The 11,489-nt window shown below is 41.2% G+C and overlaps 1 protein-coding gene across 1 annotated transcript in view; it reads right to left on the bottom strand.

Moving 5' to 3' along the window:
- LOC135518413 (protein Shroom2-like) overlaps positions 1-11,123 on the bottom strand; it is a 67,679-nt gene extending 56,556 nt beyond the window's left edge. The window contains exon 1 of the mRNA XM_064943585.1: positions 10,208-11,123. Coding sequence (XP_064799657.1) covers positions 10,208-10,351 — 144 coding nt within the window. The 5' untranslated portion in view covers positions 10,352-11,123. The remainder of the gene's footprint in view (positions 1-10,207) is intronic.
- Positions 11,124-11,489: the final 366 nt, after the last annotated feature.

Consider the following 11,489-nt stretch of genomic DNA (forward strand, 5'->3'; position numbering starts at 1 on the left):
GCCCCACCCACCCACCTCTCCCAGCCCGCCACGGCCCCACCCACCCACCCACCTACCTCTCCCAGCCCGCCACGGCCCCACCCACCCACCTCTCACAGCCCGCCACGGCCCCACCCACCCAACTCTCCCAGCCCCACCCACCCACCCACCCACCTCTCCCAGCCCGCCACGGCCCCACCCACCCACCCACCCACCTCTCCCAGCCCACCACGGCCCCACCCACCTCTCCCAGCCCACCACCAGCCCCACCCACCCACCTCTCCCAGCCCCACCCACCCACCCTACTCTCCCAGCCCACCACGGCCCCACCCACCCACCCACCCACCCACCCACCTCTCCCAGCCCACTCTCCCAGCCCACCACGGCCCCACCTCTCCCAGCCCACCACGGCCCCACCCACCCACCTCTCCCAGCCCACCACCAGCCCCACCCACCCACCTCTCCCAGCCCACCACGGCCCCACCCACCTCTCCCCAGCCCACCACCAGCCCCACCCACCTCTCCCAGCCCACCACCAGCCCCACCCACCTCTCCCAGCCCACCACCAGCCCTACCTGTAATACCGTAACAGCCTCTCACGCCAGATTTAAAATAAATAAAATAAATAAATAGTATTTTTATTAAGATCCCCAATTAGCTCTTCCTGGGGTCCAAACAGGAAACAACAAATAGAATGAATAAAATAGACAATACACTACACCATACATAGACAATACACCGACAATACACCACACCATACACCGACAATACACCACACCATACACCGACAATACACCACACCATACACCGACAATACACCACACCATACATAGACAATACACTACACCATACATAGACAATACACTACCCCATACATAGACAATACACTACACCATACATAGACAATACACTACACCATACATAGACAATACACTACACCATACATAGACAATACACTACACCATACATAGACAATACACTACACCATACATAGACAATACAATACATAGTTCACCCTACACTACAAAACACAATACATACTACACAATATAATGCACACTACACAATTGTAACAGCGTTCTTCGTTTGTCGCAAGAAAGTCAGACCGAAATGCAGCGTGGTGGTTACTCATGTCTTTAATGAAATGAATCACGGTACATGAAATAACTGAGACAAAATACAAAATAACAAAACGGAACGTGAAACCTAATTACAGCCTATCTGGTGAAACTACACAGAGACAGGAACAAATCACCCACAAAATACAAAGTGAAACCCAGGCTACCTAAATACGGTTCCCAATCAGAGACAACGAGAATCACCTGACTCTGATTGAGAACCGCCTCAGGCAGCCAAACCTATGCAACACCCCTACTCAGCCGCAATCCCAAAACTACAAAACCCCAATACGAAATACAATAACATAAACCCATGTCACACCCTGGCCTGACCAACTAATAAACTAAAACACAAAATACTAAGACCAAGGCGTGACAACAATACAATACACACAATACACAATGAAAACTACACACCACAACACACAATCAGCTCTACACAAAACAATACACACTACACACTACAATACACACTACACTCTAGACTACACAATACAATACACACTACGCAATACATACTATACAATACACTACATTACACACTACACTATACAGTACACAACACAATGCACTACACACTACATAACACACAACATAATACAATACACTACACTACATAATACAAAACTACCTATGTACACTACACAATACTATTCAATACACAACACAATACCGGTCAAAAGTTTTAGAACACCTACTCATTAAAATGTTTTTATTTGTACTATTGTCTACATTGTAGAATAATAGTGAAGACATCAAAACTATGAAATAACACTTATGGAATCATGTAGTAACCAAAAAAGTGTTAAACAAATCAAAATGTTATATTTGAGATTCTTCAAATAGCCACCCTTTGACTTGATGACAGCTTTGTATACTCTTGGCATTCCCTCAATCAGCTTCAGCTAGAATGCTTTTCCAATAGTCTTGAAAGAGTTCCCACATATGCTGAGCACTTGTTGGCTGCTTTTCCTTCTCTCTGTGGCCCAACTCATCCCAAACCATTTCAATTGGGTTGAGGTCGGGTGATTGTGGCAGCCAGGTCATCTGATGCAGCACTCCATCACTCTCCTTCTTGGTAAATAGCCCTTAAACAGCCTGGAGGTGTGTTGGGTCATTATCCTGTTGAAAAACAAATAATAGTCCCACAAAGCCCAAACCAGATGGGAGGCTGTATCTCTGCAGAATGCTGTGGTAGGCATAATGGTTAAGTGTGCCTTGAATTCTAAATAAATCACAGACAGTGTCACCAGCAAAGCACCCCCACACCATAACACCTCCTCCTCCATGCTTTATGGTGGGAAATACACATGCGGAGATCATCCGTTCACCTACTCTGTGTCTCACAAAGACTAAGTCTCTTCTTATTATTGGTGTCCTTTAGTAGTGGTTTCTTTGCAGGTATTCAACCATGAAGGCCTGATTCACACAGTCTCCTCTGAACAGTTGATGTTGAGATGTGTTTGTTACTTAAACTCTGTGAAGCATTTATTTGGGCTACAATTTCTGAGGCTGCTAACTCTAATGATCTTATCCTCTGCAGCAGGAATAACTCTGGGTCTTCCCTGTGGCGGTCCTCATGAGAGCCAGTTTCATCATAGCGCTTGATGGTTTTTGCGACTGCACTTGAAGAAACGTACAAAGTTCTTGAAATTTTCCGTATTGACTGACCTTCATGGCTTAAAGTTATGACGGACTGTCGTTTCTCTTTGCTTATTTGAGCTGTTCTTGCCATAATATGGACTTGGTCTTTTACCAAATAGGGATATCTTCTGTATACGACCCCTACCTTGTCACAACACAACTGATTGGCTCAAATGCATTAAGAAGGAAAGAAATTCCACAAATTAACTTTTGACAAGGCACACCTGTTAATTGAAATGCATTCCAGGTGACTACCTCATGAAGCTGGTTGAGAGAATGCCAAGAATGTACAAAGGCAAAAGGTGGCTACTTTGAAGAATCTCAAATATAAAATATATTTTGATTTGATTAACACTTTTTTGGTTACTACATGATTCCATATGTGTTATTCTACAATGTAGAAAATAGTACAAATAATTAAAACCCTTGAATGTGTAGTTGTTATAATACACTATACAACACACCACATAATACACTACACAACACACCACATAATACACTATACTACACAATACACCACATCATACACTATACTACACAACACACCACATCATACACTATACTACACAATACACCACATAATACACTACACTACATACTACATAATACACTGCATTACATAATGCATAATACACTACATAATACACTACACACTACATAATACACTACATTACATAATATACTACATAATACACTACATACTACACAATACACAATACACCACATTACACCACATAATACACTACACACTACACACTACATACTACATAATACACTACATTACATAATGCATAATATACTACATAATACACTACATACTACACAATACACAATACACCACATTACACCACATAATACACTACACACTACACACTACATACTACATAATACACTACATACTACACAATACACTACATAATACACTATACTACACAACACACTACACAATACACTACATACTACACAATGTACTACATACTACACAATACACTACATACTACACAATACACTACATACTACACAATACACTACATACTACACAATACACTACACAATACACTACACACTACACAATACACTACACTACATAATGAATAATACACACTTTTGAGATATTTAGCACCAGCCAAATTGCTAGTTGGCCACCTTAAAACTGACTGGAGGCCACCTTAAAACTGACTGGAGGCCACCTTAAAACTGACTGGAGGCCACCTTAAAACTGACTGGAGGCCACCTTAAATCTGACTGGAGCTTTTCATTTCACTGTCGTAGCCGCCGTGTTTACTGTCGAGTCATCAGCGTACATGGACACACACAGACTTTATTCAAGATTAGTGGAAGGTCATTAGTAAAAACAGAAAACAATAATAGCCCTAGCCGGCTGCCCTGTGGTACACCACACTCAACCGAATTTGCATTAGAGAGGCTTCCATTAAAGAAACCCTCTTGTGTTCTATTAGACAGGCAACTCTCAATCCACGATAGAGGATGAAAATACATAACACCTACATTTTTTCAGCGTTAGGTTATGAGTTAAATAAAAGTTATATATATATATATATCTTTTTTTAATGATCAATGATATCATAAGCTGCACTTGAAGTCAAACTAAACAGGTCCATAATCTTTTTATGAATACATTTATTTCAGGCAATCATCAGTCATTTGTGTCAGTGCCAAGCATGTTTTGCGTACCCTTCCCTATAAGCATGCTGAAAGTCCGTTGCCAATTTGTTTTCTGTAAAATAACATTGTATTTGGTCAAACACCATTTTTCCCCAAAGTTTGCAAAGCACCGGTAACAGGTTGATGGGGTTGGCTGTTCGAACCATTAAAGGGTGCTTAACTATTCTTGGCCAGCGAAATGACCTTTGCCTCTACTCCAGGGCTGAGGGCACACACTATCTTTCATTAATGCTTAAACATCTTTTCATAAGTACTGTGTCAGGCTGTTCCTCATTACATTATCAGAACAACAACAAACAAAAAATCACATCTTCCACATAGGAATCATCGCAAAATCTCTTTGTACGATTTGCTTTCACAACTATTTTAAGGTCCAATCTTTGGAAATTTTGTTTTTCCAAGATATGCCTTCTACATTATGATCACTGTGTCTGATGGGTGTGGAAACTGCTATAAACCAGGAAGTGTAATGTAATTATGCATTAAATATATTAGGGGAGAAAAAAAAAACATAATCCTTCCTGCTGCATCAAACACACAGAAACATTGCAGGATTTAATCAGTGTTTTCTTCCTGAAAGAGGTGGAGTATTATGCGGAAACACCCAAGGCAGAGCTGTCACTCCAGAGAACATGCTTCCACTGCTCCAGAGTCCAACCATTCCAGCCGATGCTTGGCATTGTGCATGGTGATCTTAGGCTTGTGTGCGGCTGCTTGGCCATGGAAACCCATTTCATGAAGCTCCCGACTAACAGTTATTGTGCTGACGTTGCTTCCAGAGGCAGTTTGGAACTTGGTAGTGAGTGTTGCAACCGAGGACAGAGGATTTTTTTACACGCTACGTGCTTCAGCACTTGCCGGGTCCCGTTCTGTGAGCTTGTGTGGCCTACCACTTCACAGCTGAGCCGTTGTTGCTCCTAGACGTTTCCACTTCATAACAGTACTTACAGTTGATGGGGAAGCTCTAGCAGGGCAGACATTTGACAAACTGACTTGATGGAAACATGACATCGTATGACAGTGCCACGTTGAATGTCACCGAGTTCTTCAGTAAGGCCATTCTACTGTCAATGTTTGTCTATGGAGATTGCATGGCTGTGTGCTCAATTTTATACACCTGTCAACAACGGGTAACAATAATGGATAGCCAGAGGCACACTTCAACACCATTTACAAAAGAAACATGTGTGTTTAGTGAGTGTCAGATCAGAGGAAGTAGGGATGAGGGATGTTCTCTTGATAAATTACTTTTTTATACAGTACCAGTCAAAAGTTACTACTCGTTCCAGGGTTTTTCTTTATTGTACCATTTTCTACATTGTAGAATAATAGTGAAGACGTCAACACTATGAAACAACACATATGAACCACACATGCAGAGATCTTTCGTTCACCTACTCTGCGTCTCACAAAGACACGGTGGTTGAAACCAAAAATCTGAACTCCAGACCCCCGGTCTAATGTCCATTGCTCATGTTTCTTGGCCCAAGCAAGTCTCTTCTTCTTATTGGTGTCCTTTAGCAGTGGTTTCTTTGCAGCAATTCGACCATGAAGGCCTGATTCACACAGTCTCCTCTGAACAGTTGATGTTGAGATGTGTCTGTTACTTAAACTCTGTGAAGCATTTATTTGGGCTATAATTTCTGAGGCTGGTAACTCTAATGAACTTATCCTCTGCAGCAGTGGTAACTCTGGGTCTTCCTTTCCTGTGGCGGTCCTCATGAGAGCCAGTTTCATCATAGCACTTGATGGTTTTTGCGACTGCACTTGAAGAAACGTACAAAGTTCTTTAAATCTTCCGTATTGACCGACTTTCATGTCTTAAAGTAATGATGGACTGTCATTTCTCTTTGCTTATTTGAGCTGTTCTTGACATAATATGGACTTGGTCTTTTACCAAATAGGGCTATCTTCTGTATACCACCCCTACCTTGTCACAACACAACTGATTGGCTCAAATGCATTAAGGAAATAAATTCCATAAATGAACCTTTAACAAGGCACACCTGTTAATTGAAATGCATTCCAGGTGACTGGTTGAGAGAAGCTGGTTAAAATAATGCCAAGAGTGTGCAAAGCTGTCATCAAGGCAAAGAGTGGCTACTTTGAAGAATCTCAAACATAAAATAGACAAATCAAAATCTAACACTTTTTTGGTTACTACATGATTCCATATGTGTTATTTCATAGTTTTGATGTCTTCACTATTATTCTACAATTTAGAAAATTGTACAAATTAAGAAAAACCCTTGAATGACTAGGTGTCCAAACATTTGACTGGTACTGTATTAGCAAAGACTAGATTAAATTGAGAAAAGTATGATGGGTGAAAATATGATCACTTGATGAGAAGGGATGCAAGGATCTGAGCTCAAGCTCTCTACTTTCTCAAATCATCAATCAACTAATCATCCAGGCATAAAGGACTACAATTCCCATGATTCTCTACAACTGAATCTCTGAAAGATGGTTGACTGCTGGTGACTTTTCTAACAATCCGACCTGAGCATATCTTTGGCAGAACAGCAAAATGCCAGCTTCCATTTTGAGATACGGAACTAGAACAAAATGTTTTGTAATTATTATTATTTACTTTTTTTTCCAACGCAGACGAAATTCTAATTCTAGTCGCATCATGCAGCTCATATACGTTTTAATTTCTAAGACATTCTAAGGATTGTATCATTCACAACTAAAGTTGCCAAATAACTCTAAATCTAGCGTATAGGACCTGTTTCAAATGATCACCTTATACGCTCAACATAACCACTTCTCCTGCGCTCTCGCTCTGGAATGGGAAAAATATCCTTTCTATTTTATTCAGCTAAGTTCAATTATATATTCTTCTTTACTTGATAAGCCGGGCACCTCTCACAGTCCTGAAAAAATTCCTCTCTGCAGTTTTATATCTTTATGTTTGAAGCCTGAAATGTGGCAAAACTTCCCTTTACTAGCAACCTTCAAGGGGCCAATACCTTGTATCCTTTTCCCTCTCGCTCTCATCCAACACTTCCCACACTTTCTAAGATACCTTCTCAACCTTTCTCCTGATTCTGCCATTCACAACTCCCTTCTTCCCTTTCTGCATCCTTTGACTCTCTAAATCTAGCGATAGGACCTGTTTCAAATGACTCATTGCAAAATCATATAATATAAAATAATGTCATGGGACTTATAAGCATATCTTGTCCGCTAAATGAACAAGCCTACAGCCCATGGCATGGAGCCTTGCCAGATAACTTACAGTAGGACACGTCATATTCTGTTATTCTGAAATACATTTTCTTCATATCATAATGTTTCTTTAGACCTGTCTAAAATAAACAATGGATTTATTGTGATGCTGTAAATCCAATTAATTTATTCAACTTTTTAAAAATGTTGATGTTACAAAGGCTCGTCGTTCTTCATTAATAGTCAGTTACCGTGAGACTGGCAGCCATGACCACCACAGTCCTGTTCAGAACTATCACTATCAAGAAGATGAGCAAGTAGGGGTGATGGATGGTGTGTGTGTGTGTGTGTGTGTGTGTGTGTGTGTGTGTGTGTGTGTGTGTGTGTGTGTGTGTGTGTGTGTGTGTGTGTGTGTGTGTGTGTGTGTGTGTGTGTGTGTGTGTGTGTGTGTGTGTGTGTATACAGTATTCATGGACTTCCAAACATTTGATTTGTTCTCAAGAGTGTAAAGAAAATGTGATTTAAATATATGACGTAATGGAAAGCACAGTGAAAGGCCTTCAGGTAGTTGTTATTACTAACTGTAGTAATGTAAAGCACAGTGAAAGGCCTTCAGATAGTTGTTATCACTAACAGTAGTAATGTAAAGCACAGTGAAAGGCCTTCAGATAGTTGTTATCCCTAACAGTAGTAATGTAAAGCACAGTGAAAGGCCTTCAGATAGTTGTTATCCCTAACAGTAGTAATGTAAAGCACAGTGAAAGGCCTTCAGATAGTTGTTATCACTAACTGTAGTAATGTAAAGCACAGTAATGATAATCACAACTGTAGTAATGTAAATAGTCAGTTACCGTGACAGTGAAAGGCCTTCAGATAGTTGTTATCCCTAACAGTAGTAATGTAAAGCACAGTGAAAGGCCTTCAGATAGTTGTTATCACTAACAGTAGTAATGTAAAGCACAGTGAAAGGCCTTCAGATAGTTGTTATCACTAACTGTAGTAATGTAAAGCACAGTGAAAGGCCTTCAGGTAGTTGTTATTACTAACTGTAGTAATGTAAAGCACAGTGATAGGCCTTCAGATAGTTGTTATCACTAACTGTAGTAATGTAAAGCACAGTGAAAGGCCTTCAGATAGTTGTTATCACTAACAGTAGTAATGTAAAGCACAGTGAAAGGCCTTCAGATAGTTGTTATCACTAACAGTAGTAATGTAAAGCACAGTGAAAGGCCTTCAGATAGTTGTTATCACTAACAGTAGTAATGTAAAGCACAGTGAAAGGCCTTCAGATAGTTGTTATCACTAACAGTAGTAATGTAAAGCACAGTGACAGGCCTTCAGATAGTTGTTATCACTAACTGTAGTAATGTAAAGCACAGTGACAGGCCTTCAGATAGTTGTTATCCCTAACAGTAGTAATGTAAAGCACAGTGAAAGGCCTTCAGATAGTTGTTATCACTAACAGTAGTAATGTAAAGCACAGTGAAAGGCCTTCAGATAGTTGTTATTACTAACAGTATCCTACACAAGTAAAAGCATATGGAGCCGATCATGAGACCTCAGATTTCTGGTGCAGACAAAAGCATGGCAGCGAGAGGTTTAGGCAGCGAGAGGTTTAGGCAGCAGGTAAGGACACAAATGTTTGTGTCCTTACATTGACAGCACTCAATGGACAAGGAGACTGCAATCTAATATTTGGTTACCCAAAGCCATCAAACATTCATATTAGTATTTCCTATGCAGAGCATTCCCACCAACCTTCTCACTGTTTTTGCCATTTGCCTGTCTCCCCATCTAATTTCATTACTGTCTGAATACATTTTCAAACCATCTAAAAAAAATATGTTTAAAAAAAATATTAGCATAGTTTTAAATTTCATCCCCCCCCCCCCCCCCAAAATGTCAAAGTCGTCAAATTGTTTGTGTTCATTTAATGGTCAAAGCTTTCTTAATACACATGACCTGTGTTTCGTCGTCTTCGCCCCCCCCCCCCCCCCCCCCCCCCATAAGCCTAAACCATGTAAAAATGCATAGAATTGCAGGAAATTAGCTTTAAAACTGTTTTTCTTTTCAATGGGGGAGGACCCACAGTCCCCCCTTCTAGGCAAAATCTCACCCCAAGCTTTCATCAATAGTTGGCAGCCATGCTTCTACTAACTGTAAACCTACTCTTGATGAGGCACACGGAAAAACATCTGACCGCGGATGAGTTCTAGACATGATTTGTCTGTCGCAACATGTACTGCAGATCAAATACAATCGGAAATCAAAGATTGCTCAATTCCTCTTCTATGAAATAAACACATTGTAACACGACTCTGTAAACAGACACGTTGTAACACTGTAGCAACGTCACAGTCCTTCCTTCCACCTCGCCTGGGGGTAGTAACAATGTTGCCCTTGGGGACTTTTCACTTAATCCCAATTATGACAGCTGTGTCCATAGGCCTGATATTACAAAGTAGCAATTTGGGGGGAAGGGTGGATGGGGAGGGAGCGTGCACTAGTTCTAGTTTAGATCCCGGAAATATGGATATTGTCCATGGATATGTATATAAGTAAACTCAGCTAGGGGTGCAACTGACATAGACATAGAACTGTCTTACCTTCGAGACGATCAACTCTTCTCCATGTTCAAGACCTCCTTTGAGCTGAAACCCCCAGGGCGCCCCACCCAGGAGTCGAGCCTCCAGAAACAGCGTCTTTCCTCGGTGTATGACTGTACTGTAGCTGGAGAGACTGCTATCCATAATCACTAGCACTGCCGAGGAAGCCTGGTCCTGGTGGCTCGGGTCCTATTCAGTCCACCAGACCCACAGCAGAGGGAAAATGATTTCGAAAAGATTGAATGAATGATTTGTTATATTTTCCTTTTCTTATTAAAGTCTTCTGCAGCGCATAACGAGAGGGGCATGTCCACTCCAATCAGACAGGCTAAATCATTTCCTAACACTACTGAATCTTAGTCAGCGAATGAAACATGGTTTGCCTTCTCTCTCTCGCCGCAGTCTGTCTGTTGAAACAATTTTACTTCGTTCCAACAGTCAACAACAAGTGGTGAAAATGAAACGCTCCACAAACATAACATTAAATGGATGGAACAAACGAAAAAAACATGTTAACTTCAAATGGATTTTGCAGAAATCCCGTGGATAGCTTCACTTCTGATCGTTGGTCAGCCCTCTCCCTCTTACGACTTCGTTTTAGCATCACAATAGAATTTGCTACAATCCACTGGGCTGGGAGAAAGGCGAGCGCTCTTCTCTCCTCGGCGAGCTGGTTGCAGCGGGATCAGGTCAATTTGCCCCGTCAGAAAAAAAAAGTTTTGCGCACCAGACACTTGATTCACCTACTTTCTCTAAAAGTTCCACCTTGATTGCCGATATATTGAGAATATGGACGTATTCAACAGGATAACATTTGAATCAATCTTGTTCCCTTGATGCGGTTCAGCATCAGTTCCCTAGATGCAGAGTTTTGATAATATACTGCAGCAAGGAGAACGGCAAATAAGGTTTTGCCTCCCCCTCCTCGCCACTAGTATTCTGCCAACAGCACAAATGAGGACGCCACGTTCGTATGCTAATGAAGAAACCTTCTAAATAAAAGTCCACCTTTCTAAATATTGCTATGTGGATAGTTTACTCAAATTTATATTGAATTTTAATCAATGGCCACTTGTATTGTGAGAACAAGCTAAAGTGGGGTGAGAAATACCCAGTTGGGTCTCTACTAGTCATAGACTGTTCTCTATGCTACTTCACGGCAAGCAGCACCAGTGTGCCAAGTCTAGGTCCAAGAGGCTTCTAGACTGTTTCTACCCCCAAGCCATAAGACTCCTGAACATCTAATCAAATGGCTACCCAGACCCCTCTTTTACACTGCTGC

Source organism: Oncorhynchus masou, chromosome 28 (assembly GCF_036934945.1).
Source record: "Oncorhynchus masou masou isolate Uvic2021 chromosome 28, UVic_Omas_1.1, whole genome shotgun sequence".
NCBI classification, from domain to species: Eukaryota; Metazoa; Chordata; class Actinopteri; order Salmoniformes; family Salmonidae; genus Oncorhynchus; species Oncorhynchus masou.